The sequence below is a fragment of the Rhineura floridana genome, chromosome 1, assembly GCF_030035675.1.
Source record: "Rhineura floridana isolate rRhiFlo1 chromosome 1, rRhiFlo1.hap2, whole genome shotgun sequence".
Lineage (NCBI taxonomy): Eukaryota > Metazoa > Chordata > Lepidosauria > Squamata > Rhineuridae > Rhineura > Rhineura floridana.
Window position 1 is genome coordinate 106,093,055 of NC_084480.1, and position 26,560 is coordinate 106,119,614.

Sequence of the window (26,560 nt, forward strand, 5' to 3'; positions counted from 1 at the left end):
TATTCTTCAGAGTGCAAATTAGAAGCACATACAGAAACTGTAGGTTTGTTATCAACATGGCAACTAATTTAGCAAGAAAAAATAGTAAGAATTAGTAGTTTTATACTTTGCTTTAGATCCCCTCAATCCTTGCAAATGGGAGTTTACAGGGCAGCAAAGAGATACTGTATGGCAACATTTAGACTACAATCCAATGCACACTTACCTATGAGTAAGTCTGACTAACCCAATGGAGCTTACTTCTGAGCAGATGTGTACTGGATTGCAGCCTTAACCATTATTCTTCTCTAGTGATATTCTCTGTTATTGCTGAACATTTAAACTATGCATTTCTTTGTCCTAACATGGAATTGAACACTGTTCATTCAGTTGTCAGTTAACTCACAGAACTAGTAGATAAAAAGCCAGTGCAGACATAACGACTGGGACTTTCTTAACACTTCTATAAACATAGTTATCGTTGACCAGGCTTCTTACTTGAAAAGAATTTGGTATCAGAGAATCTGGTGCCAACTCCTTGTTAAACAAGAACCCTGGTTAGCCTGAACCCTGGATAACATTTTGTTTATTTTATTTAACAAAATGTATATGCTGGTTGATGGTGAAAAACCTCTAAGCAGTTTATTAAAAATATTAAAATTATCAATAAAAATAGTTAAAAACAAGTAATTAAAACATATTAAAAACAGCAGCAGACTAAAAAGAATCTATGCGTCTGGATAGGATTCCTTCAACAAAAACGTTTTAACAATATAGCCAATGGAACTCTTAGCATGTAAACTTCATTTATTTGTGCCCCACCTTTATTTTCAAAGGAAAACCAAAGTGGCTAACAATTAGTACATCACAATCAGTACAAAAATATCAAAATGATAATTTATATACACAATATATATTTACACAATTAGGTAGTTTAAACCATACCAAATTCATAAATAACTGAACTAATAAATCTAAAATAACATTTCAGTAACCTAATACCAATATTTCACTAGCAAAATATATCTAACAAACTAAGTGAGCAATCCCGTACTTGAAATCTGCAGACAGAGACCCCGTAGCATACACTGAAAGCCATATATGCCACCAGAACGTCAGACATGCCTCTGCAATTACACCAACAATGCCTCTAGCTGGGATGCCTTGCTGGCAACTTGACCTGTGTCGCTTTCCCTTTCAAGATCCACTAACTCCCAGATGCAGTCCAACAAGGGCTTTGACTTTGTGTGGAGGCATGGTAGATGGGGAATCAGAGTATGATCGGGCTTCAGCTGGCCTCAGAATGGAACACAGGGGTGGGAAGGGAGCTTGATGGACTCGGGCTCAGTGGGCCCACCACTGTCTGATCACTCAGGTTCCCTAGACTCAGAATGGGGGAGGTCTCTCTCGACATATGAAGCATTGTTAGCGGGGGAGGGGGAGGAGGGATGTTATGAGGCAGAGTCTGCAACATACTAGCGGGGCAGGGTAAAAGAAAGGTCAGTTGGTTTGCCAGGGCGATGGGTTGCCAAAAGGACTTGTTGGGACACATTTGAGTATGTGAACAGGGGTTGCCTCATCTTTCAACCTCTGTACAATACTTCTAAAATTTCAGGTGCTTTATAAGTGAGAAATAATTACAACAATAATAAAAGTCACAAATTCAGAACAGCTGGAGAACACGTTAAAAACCAACAAAGGAAGTTCTCCTGGAGAGGTGGCAATAAGGCATGGGTGGGAAACTGGGTCTGATTGGCAAGTCAGATGTTTATCTCCCCCAGTCCCTGTGAGCCAAGCTTGAGAAGGAGTTGCCCACCTGTCCATCTCCTGACATGACAGTGACTTCAGATGACCCGTGCAAGGAAAGGCACAGAGCTCTACAAGCCCCAATGATCCAATTGTTAGTCTTGTAAAGCCCCATGCACAGTGCTTTGCAAGGCCTGATGGCCAGCTGACCATCAGCACTTGCAAAGTGCAGGGTTTTGCAGGCACCACTGAACAGCTGGTCGTTGCAAGCCCCTGTGCACAGCACTTTGCAAGCTCCATCAATCAGCTACTGGTGGTTGCAAAGCACTGTGCCCAGGGCTTTGCAGCCACCAGCGATCAATGGTGCTTGCAAACCAGAGCTTGGAAAAGTTACTTTTTTGAACGTCAACTCCCATCAGCCCCAGCCAGCATGCCCATTGGATTGGGCTGATGGGAGTTGTAGTTCAAAAAAGTAACTTTTCCAAGCTCTGTTGCAAACCCTCTTTTGGCATTTTTACATGCCCTACACCTGATGTTACATATGAAGTCAGGTGTGGAGCAAGTGGGCATGGCTTGGCCAATATGGCTTTGTGGGCCAAATAGGGAGTCCTAGCAGGCCTTATTAGGCCTTGGGGCCTCAGCGGAAGGGGAACAGATGTTAAAATCCAAAATACCTCTCCCTGCTCCCAGCTGTGCTGGCTGCTGCTGGAACTTCTTTTGCTCAAACTGTCTCTTGCAATTACCATGGACTTATACCATATTGATAAGATAAAGACAACACAGCAACCCAAACAATGGAGGTGCTGAAATATCAAGACAGCCAATTCAAAGGTAACTACAGCTCCTGTTCAGTCACTGCCTGAACCTACAGGTCAGGAGAAGGAGTGAGAGAATCTCTACAGCTGAGACTCATGCAAGCAACTTCAAGGAACAAAATGGATCAGCAGCACTAATCCATTCTAAGAGATAGGAAAGCAGGACATATGAAAGCCAAAGAGAGAGGAATGAAAAATAAGCTATGGTAAGCAAAGCATAAATGAGAGGTGCAAGACATGAAAGAGTAGGAAGATCCTGCTTTCCAGTCTTTGGATTGGGCTAGGGATTCAAAAATATATCTTTGCTCTGACTAAAAGCAGAACGCTGTATTCCTAACTTCCAGACCTAAGAAAGAACGACTTCTACAGGCACAATCTGCTCCCAGAACTGCAAGGTTATGAAGTACTTATTTTAGAAATAGAAAAGAGCAAGAAAATCTTTCCCATGCATGTCAGCTACTTACCTCTAACTCTCGTTCTCTCTGCCTGAAGTTTTTGAGATCACAGTGAAATTTGTACATTTCTGGAGGACCAACTGATTTCTCTGTGGCTTCAAGGAGTTCAATCTTGGATAATTTTGCAAATTCTCCAACTTTGTCCTGCAAAGCAGGTTACAAAATACCTGCAGTATGTTGTGTACAAGTAGTATGCTTTACAGTATGCTTCAAACTAATGTAAAATTTCCAATATACTGTTACTAAAACTTGCAAATTACAAGCACCTTCCTCTACCACCACCACCCTCCTCTGATCCCTCCGTGTGAGAGCACCCTGTGACTCAGACGGACTTTCACGAACAGACCAACTCCTTCAGCATTTTACCAGCAGCATCCCGTTGCCAACCCTTCTCCATTCATTCTTCTGCTGGGAGTAACCTGTGCAAAAAAACTTGGAGAAAAGCTAACAACAGGATCCCCATGTAAGAGACTAAGATGTCTTTAGTTGCTACTGAACGGTCCTCTCAGGTCTCACAGTGTTCAGAAGACAAGCAGAGGCAACCCACTAAGAAGGGAAGGTTGTGATAGGCCTTTGTGGGAGTCATTTCCCACCCTCACAGACTACAGGATTGTATCCAAGATTTTTGACCTGCAGAATTTCAAATAATAATTCCTGAAGGAATGGTTCCTGACTTTATGGCTGTATCACTCCAAGTAAGTAGACAATCAATACATCAATTTATTTAAGTGTCTAAAAGAATTCTGATAAATGATATGGTACTATTTTCACATTCATTTTCATATTTCCCCCCACTGCATCAAATAGAAGCCATTTTAAATACCATGCATATTTTCTGCTCTAGATTTTTTACATTAATTTTGCTTTCCTACAGTAATTTTGGTCTTCCCTTAGCATATTATTCTTTATCATTTAAAATACAGAGATAATAATATTTACAATGTCAGAAAAATTATTTCATACCTGTGGAAGAAACTGGCATAGATTGCCTACTTGGATATTTAAGGCTGCAACTTGATCCTCTACCATTTTGAGAGTGGAATGTTGTCCATTAATTAACCAAGATGACTGGTTGTTTGCTACAGACATTTCTCGTGTAATAATAAGATTAGTTGGGTTCTTAAACCTAAGAAATTGGGTGGGGGGAGAAGGAGTCACTTTTTATCCACAGTCATGAAATAAGTACAGCTGAATTTTTTTTAAAAGAACTCAATGCGTCACCTTCCCCAAACCCTTTCAGTAAGATAGCTTGTTAAATACATTTACACAAAACAGAAACACAAGTTTGTTACTCACACCTCAATTTCAACTACAGCTTAGTTTATTAAATACGTTTAGACAAAATAGAAACATGAACAAGTTTGTTACTCACACCTCAATTTCAACTACTGCTTTGTTACAATCCCGCTTCACGTAGTGACCAACCTGACAATAAAACAAACATAAATTATAAACAAACCTAGAAACCTATTATGATTCACTTATAAACTTTCAAAAGTGTTCTAAGCACTGTACAGGGATTAAAAGATGAAACAGTCTCTGCCCATAGACGCTAGACATGATGCAAAAGGAAATTCTTAAAGTTGCATAATGCCAACAGCAGCCCGTATTACCTTAGTCCTTAGTCTTGGGGTGGGGAACCTCAAGCCCAGGAACCAAAGGGACCCTCCAGGCCTTTCCATCTGGCCTTTAGGGCTCTCCTCAGACCCCTTTCAATTGCTTTTGGAATGTGTGATTGAACTGTGATAATGCTACTTGCTTGCCTGGATGGAGAGGGATGGTGTGCGTGTCTCATATATGCAGCAGTCAATATGGCTAGTGTGGCTGGAATGTCGCCTGCTGTACAAAGTTAAGAATCACATCCGTTATGCCGCTCACTTTTTTTGCCTCTGGCCACAGACACCTTCGCCTCTGGCCCCACCCTTGCCACTGGCATGTGCCCTCAGGCTGAAATAGATTCCCCGCCCCTGCCCTAATTGATGACAAAGCAAGAGTGGGCTCCCTTCAACTCTGCACACCCAGGGCAATGGCTTTGAAGAAACTGCAGCAGTAGCAATCTCATGAGCTGCAATAATGATGTAAAAGAAGACAAGAGACTTGAGGAATTAATATCTTAGGGTACATGTGTCAAATGGAAAGACAACAATACATCCCAAATCAATATATTTGGGTACCATGACTCAAATGGAAATATAACAATACATTTGAAATTAACTCTTGTGTAACCAAGATCCTAAGGATTCCCCTTGTCTTGGAGCAGATTCAAATGTCTAGGAAAGGCATGTGATATAATCTTCATGGACCTGTAACATCAGAATACATTCTAGAGTAGTTCCCCCATGTCAGCAAAGAGATTGTGTCACAGGATATTTTCAAACAAGTGAGCCTCATGTCCATTCTGAGGTGATACAGGTCCATAAGGATAGTACTTCCTGAATATATGGATTACCTCTTTTTTTAAGAAAATGTGAGATTAATTTGAATTACGCTTTATGTATTATTACTAGAATTGTCAAGAAGTTTCTCAACTTAATTGAACTGCAGCCTTTTGGGATAGCTCATTGAAAACCATCAGAAGCCTTTCCTCTGAACCCCAGCCAGGTACTCACTGTGTCCTGTACATTGCACACAAAATTAACAAACAATTTTATACTCATTCACCAGGATGCAACAGTATTTAACAACCCATCAGAGTGTATCAAAGCTTTGGGAGAAAGTCATTTAGGAAAGGAGATAGCCAGAACACACAAGAAGTCAAACTGAATAAAGAGAGCACAATGCATTTTTCTGCAAGAGTCTAGCACCTATTTTCCACTAATCATCTTAAAATATTTTATTGTAATTTAAAATTAAATGTTACCATAATAGATATCATTGAAACCCAATCAATATCATTCTATATGGTTGCAAAGAGTTATCCTCACCTTGTCTGCTCGTCCTATGAAGGAAGGCTTCCCTGCCAGTCCCAGGCATATGGCACAAACAATGCTTGATTTACCTGTTCCATTAGCTCCAACTATCATGTTTAGATGGGGACCTGGATACACCACACAGTTATCGTATGTACTGAAAGGCAATACCATTAAAGTTTAATGTTTATAGTGAAAAATGAAGCCAAAAAAGAATCAAAATGCAGATTATAGTAACAATGATTCATTATATTTAGTTTGGAAATGTTTTTCAAAACTACCACAGTAGTTCTTATTTTGCACTTTAGAACAACATTAGGGGTGAATGTTTGAATGATTAAGTCCCACACTCTATACTCCAATAATAATAATAATAATAATAAAATTTTATTTTTGAGTCGCCTATCAGGCCGAATTAACGGCCACTCTAGGCGACGTACAAAATAGGATAAAATACAACATATAAAATACAACATAAGTCATAAACCTCAGACTATAATCAATCAAAACCATCCACAACTGTATTACAATAAAACTAGTCCAGCCCAGGAATCTTGTATGCCTGCCTGAATAGCCAGGTTTTTAAGGCTCGGTGGAAACTTGGCAGGGAGGGGGCATGGCGAAGGTCATAGGGCAGGGAATTCCAAAGGGTAGGGGCCACAATCGAAAATGCCCTCTCTCTGGTCTGCACCAGCCTAGCTGTTTTAACTGGTGGGACCGAGAGAAGGTCTTGTGAGGCTGATCTCGTCAGGCGGCATATTTGGTGATGCTGGAGGCGCTCCTTCAGATAAACTGGGCCAAAACCGTTTAGGGCTTTAAAGGTAAGTACCAACACCTTGAATTGGGCCCGGTAAACAACTGGTAACCAATGTAGGTCTTCTAACACCAGAGTGATGTGATCCCGGCGACGGCAGTTTTTAATCAAACATGCCGCCCCATTCTGCACCAGCTGTAATTTCCGGACTGTTTTCAAGGGTAACCCAACGTAGAGCGCATTACAGTAGTCTAAGCAAGAGGAGACCAGGGCATGTACCACCCGTGGGAGCAGATGGACAGGAAGGTAGGATCACAGCCTCTGTATCAGATGTAATTGATACCAAGCTGCCCGGCTCACTGCCAAGACCTGAGCCTCCATGGACAGCTGGGAGTCAAGAATGACCCCGAGGCTGCGGACCTGGTCCTTCAGGGGTAACCTTACCCCATTAAACACCAGGTCTATATCTCCTAACCTTCTCTTGTCTCCCACGAGCAGCACCTCGGTCTTGTCAGGGTTCAGCTTCAGCCTATTACCTCCCATCCATTCACTTACGGACTTCAGGCACTTGGAAATGGTATTCACAGCCACCTCTGGCAAGGACTTAAACGAGAGATAGAGCTGAGTGTCATCCGCATATTGGTGACACTGCAACCCAAATCTCCTGATGATGGCTCCCAGCGGCTTTACATAGATGTTAAATAGCATGGGGGAGAGGATAGATCCCTGTGGCACACCACAATTGAGAGGCCAAGGGTTGTTGTAAAAGGAAAGTAAGAGCTCAGGGTTCAAAGAGATAGTGGAATTTGGCATCAAGTGAAACAGAGGCTGTACCTAGAAAATAGAATGATGAAAGTAATTTTGCCATATAGCCAGATTCTCTGGGAAAACAGCAGCTTCAGACATGGAAAACAAAAAATTTATTCATGCAAATAGAGTTCTGGAAGAGTATAATGATTGAACACCCTACCTGAAACAACAACCCTACCTAATGTTAATCATTATCATACACTTTTCAGTGACAGACTTTAGAACTCTTCCAGTCTCTGGCCGTGTATTAGGAATTGGAATCACCTCAGTAATCAAAACTATTCAAACCAAATGCTTGTGTAACTTCTTGCTAAATGACCTCCTAAGAATAACCATCTTTAAGAACAAAATCTTTGCCATAATCGTGTGCTTCCTGGAAAGCAATTAACTATTGTTCACGTGAATACTAGCAAAGTGAAGCAGCAGTGACCAAGTCACAGCTGGTAGCAATTGTGCAAACTGATTTGACACATGTAGATTTGCAAGTCTGTCTTACTGTATTCAATGGTATTGACTCTCAGATAAGCATGCATGAGCTTTCAGCCTTGCAGATCAATCATGAACATGTTTATCCAGAAGCAAGCACCATAGAGTTCAATAGACCTTACTTTCAAGCCCCATCATACTCAATGGCACTTGCTTATAAGTTGTCATATACTAGACTACACTCTCAGGTTTGGATTCTAAGATGTGAAAAGAAGTTCACAGAAGGAAAATTTCCTGATTGTTCTTCACCGTTGCCAGCACCTACGCCGCCTAAAAAGCCTCTCTGGAGAGTTGTGATGCCATGCAGAATGGGGGATGGGGTGTAGAGGGAGGCAATTGCCATTTTGGGCAACTGCCTTCATTCCATTCTGCAGGAGAGTTCCACAACTCTCCAGAGAGGCTTTTCAGGGGACAGGAAGGGACCATAAACTTTCCTTCCATGAAGTTCCTTCTACTCACTTATCTTACAATCCAATGCAACGTGTACAAAGGCTAGAAACTGGTTCTGTGGTGAAGATCTAGTACTGAAGGTAGGACTCTAGAATTACACCTAAGGTTTGCTTGGCACTAGGTTCATCATGGTGCCAGTCTTGCAGGTGTCCATATAAGGCACCTTAAAAGGAACCATAGTCTTGACAGCGCTCACAGCAAGCCTCCTGCTCATGTTGGGAAGAACCTTCTCCAGGGAGACTGGAAGCCCCGCCTCTCCGCCGGCAACGCCCACTTGTGCCAAATCCTCACGCCCCTCGTTATTGGCCAGAGGTAGAGCTGCCGCCTATACGTCTCACGCACTCACAGGAAGTTCTCCATGGAAATCCTCACGATAGCTCCCTCTACAAACGGCGATTCTGTATTCAGTCGGCAGCCCGCTTCCGGTCCGGCGGCCTCTGTGTTTTGCCTATTGCGGCGATTGTTCCCACCGCTCTCTCCCGCCTCACCGCTCCTGGGTTTGCGTTTGGCGGGGGTCGCCATTTTACCGCCGTCCACAGCGCTCACCACAACGACAGGCACGGCTGTGAGTTAGTAAGCCGGAAATGCGCGCTCTTCACCCATTGGTTGTCGCAGCTTTACATCGGGTTGTGATCGTGCGTCATTGGTTAAGGCAGGCCTCTGCCTCATAAGTAACTCAGTTCGATGAAAACGCGCTCATTACCTCTTGGTGTCGAACAATGCGCAAAGGGCGGCAGTTCAATGTATTGCAATTCCTATTGGTTACAGCGAGAAAGGAAGGCGGAAACGGGAATTTTCAGTGGATGGGAGAGTGACGGGGGCGGACCCTTGAGATGTAATCGGGTCTGTTTATGCACACATGTGCGCGACGTTAGAGATGGCCAATAGTAGGCGGTTATTTACACCATAATGTAGTTGTGAATGCGCCCTTGGTTGTTGGGAAAGGAGGTAGGACCGACGGTGGCTTTGACATTTCTGCTATTGGTCGAAAAGAAAAGGCAATGTACATCATACCGAGAATGCTATTAACTGGATCCTTAACGATCACGCGTCTCGGGAGCGTGTGCGCGGCCTAGAACTACAATTCCCAGGGTGCAGTGCTTCAAAAATTGAAACGAGGTGGTTGACTGAGCGTGACTTGCCGGGAAATGTCGTAAAGAGCTTTATAGCTATCCTGTAGTTATGTAGAAAACGTATTCTAGGAATGGAAAACCAGACGTTGTCCCTGACCGCTGGGGTTGATGGGAGTTGGAGTCCAAAAGAGCTGAAGGGCCACCGGTTCCCCACCTCTGCCTCATAGGCTGAAGTTTCTCAGGTTCCGTACACGGTAAGTCTTGTCGCCTGTGGCGTTTCTGAATTTTGTCATGACCCGGAAGAGCAGAGCTGCTAGAATAGATTGTTTCAGTGAAAAGGCCTGTGCGACGTTCTTTGTTGTACGTTTTGGTGGGGATTTTTGACATAACTTTCCCACCATACACTTGAAGCGCATGGCTTTCCCCCCCCCCAAGAATCCTGGGAACTGTAGTTTACCCATCCCAGAGCTGCAAGTCCCACCACCCTTAACAATGATTCTTGGGGGGGGGGAGTCCTGTGGTTCAAATGTATGGTGTGTACGCAGATTTATATAGGGCTCTTTTTTGTGCTTGACGGTTGTTCCAGTTTGTTGAAGTTTGTAGTGATTATTGAGTTAATCCTATCCACGCTAATTTGGGAGTAAATGCCATAACACTCAGTGGGATTCTTTATTTAATTGCATGTTTATTCTGCCCTTCCCCCAAGGTTCCCTTCCTCTAATTTTATCCTCACAACTGTTCTGTGATGCGTAGTTTAGATCGCTGTGCCCAGTCTCAGTGTCACACTCTGACCTAGCCTTGAATTTAACTACACTGAACTTGCCCAGTAGCCATAGGCAACCAGGAATTCCATACACACGAGCGAGCAAGATGATAGAAGCACCATTTTTCTTCCACGGCCAGCATGGAAGTGCAGGCCACAAGCCTCTTAGCAGGCTGATTTTTTAAACATGCTAGCTAGTAACTTTTGTGGGCTTATTTATAATGTTGTTTTAATCACTGTACTGTACTGCATTAGTGATTAAAAGTAAACTCTGTATAGGATTTGGTCTGTAAATCCCACAAGTTAGCTATGCATAGGATTGGGCTGAAATCAGTGGAACAAAATTGATTGCAATTAACACAAGTCATTTGCCATGGAACACTCAGCTAAACTTGGGATCTCTGTAATTCTTGCTACAAGCCTGTAAGGCAAATGCATAATATTGCAGATGTTAACCCTCGCTTTAAAAGATAGTGATTTGCCTTTTATTTACTGTGCCTGTGCCAATGTTGAACGCATGGAATTTCACAACAGATGACATTCATTGGTGAGCCACAGCTCACATTAAATGCTATGTAAAGTAAGCACTGTCATCCATGTCATTGTTTATGTAGAATAAAAGGGGGAAAGAAGAGGAAATAAACAAATAGACTAAAACAAACTTTGTCTCTAGGATATGGGAAGCCTTCCCTAGATTAGTGGTGAAAGTGGCTTATATTTTTGCTGTACTTGAATCTGTCCTTTCCTGCTCACCACTTCTCTCAATCCTCCTAGTCATTGCAAAGGGATGGCAGGTCTCTGTGAAAGCTAGTATTGCAATAAAGTACCTTTATGAAGGGTTCATTAAAATAGTACTATGAGACCTAACCACTTAATACCACTTACTGAGATGAAACACCTTTTTAATAATGCCAATTACCCATGGCAACCCACAGTACCCAATTACAGATGAGAGGAGGCAGATTGGCAATTAGTCTAATGCATGCATGAACAGTATTTCTTTATGGGAAATAGACTGCCTTCAAAGTCGATTCCGACTTATGGCTACCCTATGAATAGGGATTTCATGGTAAGTGGTATTCAGAGAGGGTTTACCATTGCCTCCCTCTGAGGCTAGTCCTCAGCTGGCTAGGTAGGGCCTGTTCATCTTGCCACAGCTGCACAAGACAGCCACTTCCTTGTCCACAACTGCCAGCTGGGGGGGAGGCAACTGGAATCCTTGGGACTATGCAGCTTGCCCACGGGTGGCAGGGCACATAACCCGAGCCACTCACTTGTGGGGGTGATCTTTAGCTGGCCCTTGACACCCAGGAGACATGAGCGGGGATTTGAACTCACAGACTCTGGACTCCCAGCCAGGCTCTCCTTAATTAAACAACAACACAAACTCTCTGATAACTGTCAGTTATCCATCACTGACTTGGGAGCAGTCTGTCACAAACATACCGCTTAGAGATTTTTGAAATATTACGCAAATAGACATACTTTTAAATAAATAATAAAAGTTCCTTTCAGCCTATCTGTGGGTTGTTTTCTTCTGCATCCATTTTTTTTCTTTCCTGTGGCTCTATCTTTCTCATTTTTCTCTCATCCATCAGGCCTCTCTTCAGTATTTTTCTACTCGATCTGTCAAACACTAACTTCTTATCTCTTTATCGTTCCTCACATTCTATGCCCCTTCCCTTCATTTGCCCTGCATTCTGTAACCTCATAGCAGTAAGCATTGCCCACTGCTATAACCTTATGCAGAGCCACCCCTAGGCACCGGGAAGCGGAGCAGTTGCCCCGGGCCCCGCGCTTTGGGGGGGGCGCACTTGGCAATCTGCTCACCAGCCTGCTCCTCCTTCCCTGCCTGCTCACTTCGCCACGCCAGGCAGGGCGCAGTGCTCGCTCACTCTCTTTCTCTCCACCCAGGACAGGGGCTTGCTCGCCTGCCCGACCGCCATGCCAAAGCCGCTGCTGCCACCACCGCTCCTGCTGCGGTCAGCGAGCGGTAGCTGCCCCAGGGACAGCGAGCTGGTCCAGCAGTTCCTGCACATCTACAGCGACTCAGCCAAGACCAAGACGATGACCTGGAGCAAATGTGGGGGCCACCCAACTATGCTTTTGCCCCAGGACCCCCACATGCTAAGGGAGGGCCTGACCTTATGAATCCTATGAAATAAAAGGGTTGTTGCAGCAACATTTTTTTTAACTGGAGGATTATATTCTTGAAGTGTCCACCAGATGTCAGCATCTTGCAGGAGAGTAGGATTGGAAATATCTGTCAGTTCTGGTGTTCTCAGTTTGTCAATTTTTCCAATATTAAAGTCTGTTCACGTTTCTGCAGCAATTTGTAATTTTTTAAAAAAAACTCATGAAAATTCTCCAGCACTTTAGTGTGAATTTCTCCTAATAAACACAGTTTTATAGACAGTTTTGGCTAATGTATACATTTTTGTTAGCAGTTTTGACCTAATATAATGCATTTTGTATGGTATTTTTACTCATATTCATTTTTATTTTCCCTTTACATTCTTGTAAACATTGTTTAGTTGGTGAACTGCATTCCAAAATTTGAATAAATGTGAATTTCACAGGATGGCTGTGTGTCAGTTCTCATGTTCTTTCAGAAAGTGCAGATTTGATAGATTTTGCTTAAAATGTGAACTGAATCAAATTTCTCGCCCATTACTATAGAAAAGAGATATTTTACAAGTCTATTAATGAGAAATTTAGTACTTCATTTAAAATACAATTTTTCCAGAAAAAAAGGATAGTGCAATATATTATCAGTCTACAATGACAGATGTGGAGATGTAAATGGATTTAAACTGATTTGGTTAAGAAGGGAAATGATTAGAAACATTGGTGCAGGAAAGGCCAGTAGCAAAACCAATCAAAATATATCAAGGATCAAAAGGATAATAAGCAGAGATACAATGGATAAATAAATAAATATGGATGGGAAATGTGAAAGACCCAGGTTCATATATGTACTTTCTCTATTCGATCAAGAAACTTCCAGAGTGGTGCTATTGAACACATCATTCAGGAAATTCTCATTTTCCTTGCAAGCTTGCTGAGGACAACAAGATATAATAGAAAAACAATTAGAAAAGTGAGAAGTTCTGTTTAAAAAAATCACCACATACTTTCTCCCCCAGTTTAGAAACAGACTTCACTGTTTCATCTTTGCAGCTAGGCAGAGCGGCTCAGATAGCTTTCCACTCACTCCAACATGCATGTCCCAGATACATAACCATGGACAGTGGGACTAAATCACACCAGGTACATTATTATTATATTATTTTCTGGCGCTGCCGGAGGGGCTCGATGCCATCAACACCTGCAACCCTCTCACCAACTCCAGCGTCCCGGCCATTGTTGCAGGTTCACCATGGCTTGCCCTCATCTAGCGGGGCGGCGGCTGCACCTTCTCCGAGAAGATCAACGTAGCTGCCATTTACAGTTACGGCAGCGGGATGGGGAACGACATGACCCACCCTGCTTCTGCGGGACTGGCTGGTGCTGGGGAAAGCTTACTTGTATTTTGCCATCAGAGAAGCTGATTAGAAGTTCAATTGAAGGTGTCGGACTTGCAAGTATAGAAGGAAAGAGAGAGAACCAACCCACAGCTTTGTTGGGGGTAGCCTGAAATGTTTCTGCCGCTCCAGGCGCCTGCAACACACTGTATTTTCACTGGCAGTTCTGTAATCACTGTTTTTTAATAATGTTATTGGTTATTTAATTTTGTAAATTGTATTGTTTTATGGATGTATTCCTGTATTTGTGTTTTTCTTGTAAGCCGCCTTGAAGGCCTTTTGGCCATAAGGCGGGATATAAATAAATAAATTATTATTATTATTAATCTTATATCAAAATATCACAGCTTACAGCACAATCCTATGAATGTCTGCAAGTCCTATGGAGTTCAATGGCACTTACTCTCAGGTAATTGTTATACAGGATTGCAGCATCAGTTTTTGGAGCTACTATGCTGGCATGGAACATGGCCCCCAAATTATGGAATGATCTGTGATGAGGTGCTCCTGGCACCAACACTGTTATCTTTTCAGCGCCAGGTCAGGACTTTCCTCTTCTCCCAGTCATTTTAGCATGTGTTTTTAATTTGTTTTTAGTTTTTAAATTGTTTTGTGTTTTAAAATTTGTATATTTGTTTTTAATGTTTTTAGTTGCTGTAAACCGCCTAGAGAGCTTCAGCTATGGGGCGGTATATAAATGTAATAAATAAACAAACATGGCCATTTTACTACATGTTGCATCTGACTTGTGGTAAAATCCTCTTTATAGGATGATATACCAGCTTACCAAGTGATTTACACATAAACTGCTGTAAGTTACCACTTTGGAAATGGCTCTTTGTATCCTTCCAGTCTTCTTGCATCAAGCGATATAAGAGACTAGAACTATTTTCTTGAATTAGGTGCCGATATGCCACCAAATGTTGCCACCCAAATGTAAAATGAGTTAAATTGAATTAAAGAGAAGAGAAGCCTAGGCCAAGGAGCTCTTCCCATCAACCTCTGAAGAGACCACTAACTGCCTGAATGAATACAATGCTCTTTTTCTTCAATGCTCTTAATGATAATTTTGCTCACTCCTCTTGCTTGCTGGTGTTCAGCAATAAAGAGTAAGAGTGAATAAGGAAGTGACAATGGAAAGTGAAGCAGCAATAAGGCCAGAGCCCAGGAACCTGTAATGGCCAGAAGAGGCCTGCTGAGGCACAGGCCTTGACCAGGGGTATAGCAACAGGGGGGCAAATGAGGGCATTGCTCCCCAAAAGATAATTCTACCTCCCCAAATTAAATTTTCCTTCAGTCCTCAAATTTCTAGCATTGCAGTAACTTAAAACTTCAGATGAGCTTTTAGAAATACAGTTTAGGCATCCAAAGAGAGGAGGAGCAGGGCAAAATTACCAAGGGAATGCGAACACAGCAAATTTAAGAGTCAAGGTGTGAATGAAGTGAACACAAATCTTGATGGGTGGAGGAGGCAATTGGCAAACTAAGGGTTTGCAATTGGACAAAGGAAGGTGGGAAGAACAGTATCATTATGCACTGCAGAGCATCTTCCCCTCCCCTATAGTGCTCAGCCAGCCTCTGTATGTAGTGGGTGTTATTAGTGCATCTGGTGGGTGTGCCTACGTTTTTGGGCCTAGACTGTGCAGCAGCCTAGCCTAGTCCAGGACAGGGTCTGAGGAGAAGCAGAGAGGAGAGTGAGTTGGCTCTCCAAGGCCCAAGACTCCCAATGAGACCTTACTAACTTAGCCCAGGTAATGGGGAGCTGGAATTTTTTGAGTGCATGTCTGGGGGGCATTTCTTCCCTAGTTTGTTGGAAAATATATCCTTTCAGTCCTTTCAAACTGGTTCCATTTCAAAATGGTTTTGAAGGGTATAATGTGGCTAAAGCCTCTGTTTTAGATCTCCATCCAACTGTGCAAATGATCATTATAAATAATTCACCTTACAGTAGGGCCCCACTCATACGGCAGGTTATGTTCCAGGGCCCCACCGAAAAGCGAAAACCACTGGAAAGTGGGGCCCTACTGTATTCCAGCCGCCGCGCTCCACCCAACAGCGATCAGTTGCAGCGCGTGAGCTCCCCGTGCTACAGCTGACAGCGATCAGCTGGAACGTGCAAGCTCCCCACACTCCAGCTGATCAGCTGTAGCATGTGATCAGCTGGAACGCGGGGAGCTCCAGCCACCACCCTCCAGTTGACAGCAATCAGCTGGAGCGCACAAGCTCTCCACGCTCCAGCTTATCGCCCCGCTGGCGCTGCCATATTAGCAGGTCACCGAAAAGCAGAGCCCTACTGTATTTAACTTTTCTCATGCAAACCAGAACAGGATATGTGAAATTTGCTGATAGAGCCATCAGAAGCAGTGTTAGCTGGCTGGCCCAGGACCTTTCTGTAGAACAGGGATTGTGTGCTTGTACAGTTAATACAACCTGTATATTTTCCCAATGATTTTCAAAAGTAGTCAGTTGTAATAGTCTGATATGGAAGTTACCAATACATGGATGATGGAAAGAACTTTCTTCCCCAGGTGCAGCCATTTCCACAACCACATCTGATGAAAGTCACTTTTAGACACTTAAGTGGAGCCAGACAAGTTACTTAAAATTACATTTTATTCAATTGTTCCAAATTATGGAAACGTGTGTGATGTATGTTAATACACACACACCCCATACATATCTATAACATATTCAACAATTAAACATGTAGCGTCTGTTCCTGACAGGAATACAAATTATTTGTGACTATGATATAGAGATCATTCTGTACAAGTCTATCAAACCACTTCTGTTAAATATATATAGGTCATTGTTGATGTATTGTAATTAACATTTTAGCAGAAATTTGGCAAGGTTCCTCTGTTAGTTGCAGGGATGACAAAAGGATTCATTATAATTCTTGCTTGGCAAGGAATAGGAAAATAATCATTTATATAGGATACTCAATGTTTTTATAAAGGAGAGGTTCCTGAAGAGATTGGTTTTCCTGAAAACAATAATTGAAACAATTTCAGTAAGCCTATACTACTGTTCAATATTTTCTCCATTATTTCAAAATTCTGAAACTAAATCCATTATTTGCCCAAGACAAAACATTCACTGAATGCAGATTTAGTTGACACAATGATAGATTTTGTCCGTTTTGCTTTCTGTAATTATGTGCCCAAAAATATTTACTAAACACACACTCTGTGCAAAATGAATAGCTCTTTATATTAACTGATGTCACATGCAAAATAAAATACAATAAAAAACAAAGTGAGGGAAACCCTGAGTCAGTCATTTTATTAGCAAGGCCAAGACTAAGTGCCAAATTCTTCCCATACCTCCATGATTGTAACAAAACAGTCCAGTACTCTACAACTGAGAGGTGGGAGGGGGCTGTGCAGTTCCGATTGTAAAAGAGTAAGATGATCTTTTATTCGCTTCTGCAGAGCTCAATATTCAACTTCATTAAAATCAGCAGAATAACCAGAAGATTGTAGTGTGGTTTCTCCCATTTCTAGAGGTGGGGAAAGAATATTTGAAGCAGCATATTAATCTACAAGTAGTTAACAATGGTTTTAACCTTAGCTAATACTGAAAAACAATTACAGTGTGTCCCATGCATGTCTACTTGGAAGGAAGTCCCATTGACTTTAATGGGGTTAAGTGGATATAGGATTCCAGCTTTAATGATAAAATTCACTGAATTTCATTCAAGCGACTGACCTAGTGGAATTTAAACTACTGGTAACATTTGGTAACAAATACATATTTAAATATGGGCAAGAGCAATTACAATGATATGTCTACATCTAGATAGAATCAACACACAATTACTACTAGGAGCTGCCTCATTGTACTGTTCTTGTTATCAAACACTGTATATTGCTTAAGGTGTTTGCAAGCAGGAAGTGTGAATACAAGAAATGAAGTGAAGGAGAACTTCTATTTACCTTTACAAGGCCCTGTCTGAAACAAGATGTCATCTATAGCAATGTCACTTCTTATTGACATTCCACGAACAGCTTCAAATATAATCTATTTAAAAAAAAAAAAACAATTTTTAAAATGTTTTTGAAGGCAAAGTTTTAAACCATTTTTAAAATAGAGAGAGAACCTGAAGAAATTCTGCAGTGTTCTGAAATACTTTTTAGTCTTTATGACATGGATCATAGCTAATGCAAGTAGAAAGGAACTCATTCAAATGGACTTTCCCACCCACTCCAGACCACTGCACCCACTGAAAAGGCTCTCTGGAGGGTCAGAGGAACAGTGTGAGATGAGGCAGTTGGCTGCTGTGGGTGGGGGGGAATTGCTCTACCCCGCTGAGTTTTGAGGAATTCTCCGTCAACAGTTGTTAACTTTGAGTCACCATGTTCTAGCCACGTTCTCTTGCTTGGGTCATAAACAGGTTACCTGTGCTTACAAACGGGCCAATCCGGTGAAGTGGAAATACATGATCTGAACATTTTATCTTTGTTCCACTTCTTGGGACCTATTTTACTATGCCTATTTAGGTGGATAGAAGTTTTCTACAAAATTTCCTGCAGGATTTTCTGTCAGAGTGCTTTTAAAGGGGCAAACTCAACATGGGCACACACCTGGATCAGTTTAAGACTTTGGGACTACAACCCAATGCCTCAATTCATAAAGAGAAGATGGTACCCAGGGTGTGGAACAGAAGTACACAATGCTGGGTTTACCTGCATTTCAAAGACGTAATAATCCTGCTCCTCATTATGCATCCAAGTGTGAAAGAGAGGTGAGTCAAGACCTGCTGATTCTACAAAGAGTTTTTTTTCCTTTCATACAACTTGCTTTAGCCTCTGTTTCAATTTACAGTATGTGTGTTAAGAACTGAAAATGAGTTAAATGGTTGTTATCCTGAGATAACAGTTCATAGACCCTCTCTCTGATAGGATCCATCACTGCACTGCTAACTTACCTGATGAGATTTATCACATGTATATTCTATTAGACCTCTTAACCATGTGATGCTTTGTTCACCGCGCCTTCTCCAGAGGAGGGTCTCATCCTTATGCCCATGCTTTTTCATATAAACATTCAATAGTCCTGTTCCAGCTCCATACATGTGATAAAAAAACATAAGGCACTGATATCCAAAGGTCCGTCGTAATAACCTTGAAACAAGCCGTGCTTTCTGTCCATAGATCATGTTAGATGCCTCTATGTACATGTAATATCCTTTAAAAAAAAAGTACAAGAGATTCATCTCCATAAATTTTATAATTAGCAGGTGTTTGTTCTACCTAATAAATTAATTTGTTCACAGACCAGTTAAAAGACAATACACTGGTTGCCATACTAGAGCTGCCTAATGCACTGAGGCATTACTTTTCCAGTTATTTGAAAGTGGAATTACAGTGGTTCCATCTGGCAATTAATATAGCACTATATTGTCTAGCAATGTCCAGATCTTTGTACTATAGAACGAATAAGTTCTATTCAGCAAAGATGCCCTTGCAGATTCATCAAACTGCATGTGTTAAACACAGTTGGAAGATTAATGAGGAAATGACAGTTAGCTTCTGTCTCTCTCCTACTAGAGGTCTTAATGTGACTGGGTTTTCTCTAGTATTTCCTCCTTCAATAAGGTTTATTTGTTGGCTCAAACATTTAATAATTAGAATAAAGCAATTTAGTTAGAGTAATTAACTTAATTCTTTGCTTTCAAGAAGGAACAGCTTTAGCTGTTATTTTTTCCCCTCCTTCGAAGATGCATAATGAAAGACAGACTAAACTGCTTTAAATGAAAATTTATAGTCTGTGTCTAGTCAGATATGTGGATGCACATCAAGACAGAAAATGGTCCAAGGCTTATTGTGGTTGCTTTCAATAAAGTAAAATAATCTTCATCTTGAGGACAATAAAGAATTACCTTATTTTAAAAATATGTACAACACTATGTGAATTTTCAATGAACAAGAAGTTGCAGATACAAATCCAGAAAAAATTACGAAGCTAGAACACAGGAAAGATGAGTGCTATAAAATCTGAACAGTAAGAACAATTTGTTATTAATTGGTGGAAGACACGCTTTTCCCCTCTCTGGACTCTGGATTCAGTGCTTCCAAATGAGACATATGAATATACCAAAAAAAAAAGGGGGGGGGGTAATTGTAACATTTCATTTCACTATTGCCAGTGGCATCAATCTGTATGTTCAAACTATATCCTGCCACTAATAATCAGCAAGTTCATATGTTCCTGCCTCTATTGTTATTATTCCACTCTTCGGTGCTCCTTATGTTGTCAAGAAAAAGTCTCTTCTCCCCCTAGTACTGACCACCCCAAGCAATCCTGAAAGAAACAGAATTGATAGCACTCTCAGGAGATTGAAAGACTACCAGGAATAGCAGGAAACATTTCTTAGATGGTATGAATGTCTCTGTACAGAATTGCATTACATCAATTTGAAATGGCTTGTTGTGACTGAGGATTCTTTTAAATGGAGTATTATTGGGATTTTTTTTAAAAAAAATCTATGCAGTATTTTCCTAGATAAGAAAATGGGCTTGTGTGTGTTTTCTGGCTGTCTTCAAATGAGTTCAGTTCTCATATTGACCTGGTTATTAAGACATCTAGCTCATCCATGGCTGATATACAATATTTTACAATTTGGCTTTCTGTTTCCTAAGACTTACAAGGGATATTGCTCCCTAGTTCCCTTCCTTTACAGAGGTGAAGTCTATAGATGATGAGGGGACATCTTTATTTGAGAACATAAGAACAGCCTGCTGGATCAGGCTAATTGCCCATCTAGTCCAGCATCCTCCCAGTGGCCAGTCAGATACCTATGGGAAGTCCGCAAGGAAGACCTGAAAACAAGAGCACTGTCCCTCCAGAAATTCAGAAGCATACTGCCTCCAATGCTGGAGGCAAAACACAGCCAAGATGGCTAGTAGCCACTGATAGCCTTATCCTCCATGAATTTTTCTCATCCTGTTTTAAAGCCATCCAGGCTAGTGGCCATCACTTGCCTCTTGAATGAGTGAATTCCATAGTTTAACTATGCTCTGCATCTCAGTGGTGATGCAGCAATCATGATGCAGCATTATCCGGTAAGCCCACCAGGCAACATCTCGGTATAGTTTTTGTTGCCAGGTTAAGAGCTTTTTATTATCCCAGGTGGTAATAGTTTAAGCTTCAGTGGAATCACTGGGTATAATAGATTTATGCTGTGTTCTAAGCTGTTTTATGAGGGATTGTGTTATATTTCTTTTAATCCAGTTTGAAATCTTTTTAGGAAGAATGGTAAATAAAATGTTCTTTGATCTTCCATATTTTAGTCAACATCATCTGTCTGAAAGTTTACTATTTAAACTGCAACTCACCTACCCCAGAAGTGTGGTCTCCTTTTGGTCCAGTGTAAGATGTAGGAGTCTGACCTCTTCTCCTATGCCAACCACTGCGGTTTCTCTTTTGCTGAGTAAATCCACACTCATTTTGTTCAAAAGTACATTGTCCAGGAAAAGCAGGCAATATACCTGCAACAAAGAATTTACAGTTACAGTTTAAAGTATGTTTGAACTAGTCTGAAATAACATACATATATATAGTGTTGTGGGTCAGACATTATCACCAACTTTACCTGTTACCTTCACAGATTTGGGGTATCCACACATCTATTTGAATTTGTCAATTTTATGCATTTCCCCTCCCCCCCCAATCATATTAGTTTTTCTGCTTTCCGAAATTCCCAAGCAAAGTAGCATAGGATCCCTTAAAATAAAATAGCATTATATCACAGTACACAAAACATACCTGCTTTCCACTTTAAAATAGATTTCATGGACAAATACTATAATTAGTCGAGTGTAGGGCCTGCCAAAAAATATAGTTTGCCTTGGTCTTGCAGAAATAAGGCTCACGCTTTGGAGCTTTAATCCAGAGTTGAAGTTTGGGAGGTATTTTCACAGAAAAGCAGGCATTACCGGCATGGGAGTATCCAAATTGCATCTTAGGTCAGTGGTTCCCAACCTTTATGAGCACAGGACCCCCCTTTATAAGCTGACATTTTTTTGTGACCCCCTCCCCCCAGGGAGGCAGGCTGGCTGCCAGGAAGGAAGGGGGGAAGCAGCCTTTCTTTACAGGCTTGCTTCTTTTTGCATCACAAAAAGCCCTCTCCTCTCATTCTAAGCAAGGGTGTTGCCAGTAGAGGCAGTGCAAGGAGACGGGAATCAGTGATAGCAATCCCTTCTTCCTGGTAGCCCCACCCTCAGCCTCCTTTGGCATCTGCCATGTATTTTATAGGCAGATACCTGCCCTTAGTGCACCTGAAAGACACTCTGGCACTTCAGGAAAAGGCCTCCCCTCTCGTTTGGAGCAAGGGAGAGGTGTCATCTGCAGCGGCAGTGGAAAGCAGACAGTGTAGAGGGAGTGAAGACTTTTTTAAAAAAAATAATAAATAATTCATTTCTTTACTATTCACGGCCCCCTCTGGATTACTTTGCGGCCCCCCAGGTTGTGAACCACTGTCTTAGGTAATATACAAAGTCCACTCTCACCTTGTACAGCTTCTGTTTTTAGTGCAGAAAAAATGAGGAAAATTCCAAATGGACTCAGCTCATACAAAGTGTGATATGATGGGAATGTGATATGCTGAAGGAAACTATGCATTTCTCTTGCCACTTCCTTTTGGATACATCCTGTTACTCAATTGCAGTATGATCCTCTATGAGGGTGGAAGATAAGTGGCTACAAGGAAGGACTGTGGGACAATGGAGGCAGGTATACCGACAGGCCGGTTTCCAGTATTCCCAGCAACCAATGACATCGTTGGGCTGCACTAACTGCTAGTATCAACAGATGCTAACTGCTTCTTTTTCTCTAGTGCCCTGGATTCTCCAGAAGATTGCAAGAGTTCTGCACCATCTACATCAAAAATGGGGAACCTTGACCCCTCCAGATATTGCTGGACTGCAGTGCCCATCATCCCCGACTATTAGCTATGCTGGCTGGGGGCTGATGTGAGATGGAGACCAACAACATCGGAAGAGTCACAGGTTTTCTATTCCTGATTGATACAGTTTTAGGTCACTCTAACACGGGTGGGGAACCTCTGGCCTGCAGGTCAAATTTAATCCACCAGGCCATACCTCATATGACTTCAGGTGAGAGGCAGGTGAGAGCAGGGTTTGGCCAAAAGGGGCTTTGCAGGTACTGCAATAAGAGATCATTACTGATATTGATACACTGAGGTGTAACCTCCAACATTATTTACTTTTATCTTACCAGCAGCTTGACAGCTTCCTAAACTCACAGACACATCATCTAGCGCCACTAGTCCACAATCCCAAAAGCTTCTACACCAGCTCACAAACACCACCTGAAATGTATAGAAAACAGCTTAGTTTTTTAATGGCTTCATTTTAAAAGCTGTTGTAGTCCACTTTTGCTAGAAAGAGAATTTTGTTTAGAAAGAAATGTAGCAATGTTCTCTAATGAAGGCATTCCAACAAAAACAGTTTCAACAGAAAGAATTTCCTATATAATTGTTTCCAATGTAGTCCCAACTTAGCACAAGCCTGTGTTAAGTAACATTTCCATTTTTCTGAATGCCTGATTAGCAGAATATCTGATAAATTCCTGGCTGGCTGTAGTACAATACATCATTATTTACATTTTCAGGCTATGCTTCATCCCAAAATGTCTCAGAGCAGTCTACAAATAATTCAATAAAATAATCTAATTACAGTATTAAATATTAAAACCAATACAATAAGACTGTAATACACATGGGTGGATTGGTGTATCAATCATCAAATGAAAATAAACTGGACACTATAACACTTAATTAGATTAGTAGATTGATGTGGAGTTACCTTAAGAATTTTGCCTTTTTCTTAAAAATAAACTACTGAAGCAGAATTATTATTCACAAGGTGTGAACTTACTTAGAAAGATGAGTATTTATCGTCATATATTCACTATTACATGATATAATCTTGCAGCAGAGAGAGAGATGGGGCAATTGTTGCTAATGGCAAGCTTAGCATGAACAAACCAAAACCCAGGTTTCTATAAAAAGATTAATAAAACTAGGACCATGGAACATAGTGCACAATGATTATGATGAAGACAAGGAATATATTCATGATAGGTAAGACATCTAAAGGTGTTTGTGAGGTGTTCAAATATAAACTGGCTTCCAGTTGTTTTCCGGGCCCAATTCAAGGTGTTGGTATTAACCTTTAAATCCCTACACGGTCTCGGCCCAGTTTATCTGATGGACCGCCTCCAACGCCACCAATTATGCTGCCCGACAAGATCAGCCACACAGGGCCTTCTCTCAGTCCCGCCAACTAAAACAGCTAGGTTGGTGGGGACTAGAGAGAGGGCATTCTCAGTGGCGGCCCCCACTCTCTGGAACTCCCTCCTGTATGATCTCCGGCATGCCCCTTCCCTGAATGTATTCCGCCAGGCCTTGAAGACCTGGCTTTTCAGACAGGCCTTCGGGACTTCCGGGGAGGGTTAATCTCTATGACTAATTGCCTATTACTCTGAACTGTCATTGTTTTATAGTTTTTATCGTTTGTATTGTATTATTATGATGTATTTTATTGTAACTGAGATGTACATCACCTAGAGTGGCCACCGGCCAGATAGGCGACACATAAATTAAATTATTATTATTATTATTATTAAAATGTTGTTCAATGTGTTACTTGCTTCACACAAAAGGCTTGCGTCTAAAGCTAAACCAGCTTTAGTTGCTCTCTGTAGTGATTTCTCTATGCATCAAGCCATCAGTGGGCAGCAACCTATATGATGGGGGGTGCTCCACTCTATAAATCAAAAGTCCTCAGTCTGTGATGAGCCACTGCATACAAATGGCCTTTGTGAACACAGTTACTACTGGGAATAATTTAAAGTAGCATTTACAAGCACTATAAACATGTATAGTTCTTGGCTGCAGTTGCTTCCAGGAATTCGTTAATGTATTTAACGAGATTTTTTTTCCCCATGCAGAATTATTACTGATAGGTAGTAGGCAGGTGAATAATGCAAACTGCATGTCTGGTCTTAACAAGAGACCATTTGTTGCATTTTTTTTTAACCAGAAAGCTATTTCTTTTCTTTTTTTTAAGAAGACTTATTAGCAGAATCAGTGGGTAGTAACTTTTCCACTGCTACTTGGCTGGCTTATACCTGAAGCAAGAAGACCTTTTGCAAGGCAGCAGATGCAACTATAAACACATTTTCTGGACAGTATCTGAAACATCTCTGCAATTATTCTGCTGGTTTGCCTATAAAAGATGGGATTGAAATCCCTGTATACCTTGTAAAAATTCAAAATCTGAATGAGGGACATTCTCTTGCAGATTATCTGCCAAAATGAATTGCATCTGTTGGCACTTTGGGTAGATGCTTATTTTACCACTTACTTTAAGTCTCCAACCAACTGTTCCCCCAAAACTGCACATAAATTATGACAATGTTATCTGACAAAAGAGTGATTCTTGCAATCATTCTTGCAGAAGGAATCTCCAGTGAGCAATCACATGAATTAGATTACACATTCTCAAGAGGATTTCAGTTTAATTTAACATGACAGCTGAACAATTATTTTACATTTTATCATAGTAAATGCTGTCTTGCTTTCTATGATATCTTAAACATTAAATGAGAAACTATTACTACACATCATGACCGTTACAGAAACTAATGTATTGCTTTGCTTTTCTACTACCTGTTTCCTCAGACCTAACATACTAGCCATTATTTGTTGATTATTACATTTCTATCCCACTTCCACAGAGCTCAAGCGGGCATATACGGTCTCCCCCCCCCCCCAGCAATATTCCTCACAATAATTCTGTGAGGCTGAGAGTTGGTGACTGGGCGAAAGTAATCCAGTGAACATACCTGGGGATTTGAACCCTGGTCTCCCAGGCCCTAGTCATACTCTAACCACAACACCACTCTTGCTCTCTCAACCATCTCTAAAAAAAATCACCACAGTATCTGAAAGCTGCTGTGATCTAAGGTCTCTTTGCTCTGCTGATTTTTTAATCTATACAGTGAAAACAAAATCAGCAATGGTTTCCAACTGTTTATCTTCTGCACTTCCAAACTCACCTGGCACAACTGGATGAAGCACAATTTGAAACAAACCACACAACACTATATATTTTTTTTAAAAAACCTCAGTAACAGCAGGGTTTCCATATCTGCTACGATACTGTTTTTCCCTCTATAGAGGCTATATTAAATTATCAGAAAACCTGGTTACAATTTGAAAATGTTTTGAGTATACACATTTGTACCTTCCTACAACTGGAGGGTGAGTCAAAATATAGTAATAAGATCTTTGGTCTGAGCCTCACTACCAAAGAAGAGACTAGGAAACTGATGAACCTTTGAATTCTCAAAGAAAAAAGAACAGGGTTTAGAAGATGAATTTTGAAAGCGAGGAGTTCAGCACCAAAGTATATGGGTGGCTCTGATTCACATAAAGAAGTGAAAACGTCCATCTGGATCCTGATGTGCTCATATATCCAGAAAGGTTCACTGGACTGCCAACATGCCCAATTTTAATAATAAAACAGCAGATTCTCAACACAGGACTTGGTTATGTTGTCTGCTATTCTCCTGAGGAATGTTTGCCATGTTCTCTGATTTTCCAGTGATATGCAGATTCTAGGAGATACCCTAGATTGGGGCTCCATTTCTGGCATTTGTTTCAGAAAATCAGTAGTCCACTAAAGGAGAACTAATATTTACACAAAATGTCTTTGTGACATGGAATAGTGTGTCCTTTAGCTTCCTACTTGAAAAGGCTGAGTGG

The 26,560-nt window shown here is 41.3% G+C and overlaps 2 protein-coding genes and 1 long non-coding RNA gene across 9 annotated transcripts in view; 1 reads left to right on the forward strand and 2 right to left on the reverse strand.

Moving 5' to 3' along the window:
- The window catches only part of SMC5 (structural maintenance of chromosomes 5), a 50,800-nt gene extending 41,645 nt beyond the window's left edge, over positions 1–9,155 (reverse strand). Inside the window, exons 1-5 of one of the 5 annotated variants that reach the window (XM_061628203.1) lie at positions 8,751–9,155; positions 5,920–6,061; positions 4,368–4,420; positions 3,959–4,121; positions 3,005–3,139 (exon numbers count right to left, since the gene is read on the reverse strand). In XM_061628203.1, coding sequence (XP_061484187.1) covers positions 3,005–3,139; positions 3,959–4,121; positions 4,368–4,420; positions 5,920–6,061; positions 8,751–8,926 — 669 coding nt within the window. In that variant the 5' untranslated portion in view covers positions 8,927–9,155. Of the gene's footprint in view, positions 1–3,004; positions 3,140–3,958; positions 4,122–4,367; positions 4,421–5,919; positions 6,062–8,504; positions 8,731–8,750 lie in introns of those variants that run through there. The other 4 variants (XM_061628214.1, XM_061628223.1, XM_061628233.1 and 1 more) reach the window with 4 other exon arrangements.
- LOC133385371 (uncharacterized) lies at positions 8,720–12,791 on the forward strand. Its single transcript, XR_009762860.1, has 3 exons — positions 8,720–8,969; positions 9,607–9,731; positions 12,155–12,791. It is a non-coding gene; the product is annotated as an uncharacterized LOC133385371 (long non-coding RNA).
- Positions 12,792–16,391: 3,600 nt separating this feature from the next.
- MAMDC2 (MAM domain containing 2) overlaps positions 16,392–26,560 on the reverse strand; it is an 82,945-nt gene continuing 72,776 nt past the window's right edge. The window contains exons 10-15 of one of the 3 annotated variants that reach the window (XR_009762863.1): positions 23,005–23,098; positions 21,105–21,257; positions 18,695–18,954; positions 17,703–17,787; positions 17,091–17,266; positions 16,392–16,750 (exon numbers count right to left, since the gene is read on the reverse strand). Coding sequence is in view for 2 of the 3 variants with exons in the window: in XM_061628264.1 (XP_061484248.1) it covers positions 17,202–17,266; positions 17,703–17,787; positions 18,695–18,954; positions 21,105–21,257; positions 23,005–23,098 (657 nt within the window). In the remaining variant the exon portion in view is untranslated. Of the gene's footprint in view, positions 17,267–17,702; positions 17,788–18,694; positions 18,955–21,104; positions 21,258–23,004; positions 23,099–26,560 lie in introns of those variants that run through there. The other 2 variants (XM_061628264.1, XM_061628275.1) reach the window with 2 other exon arrangements.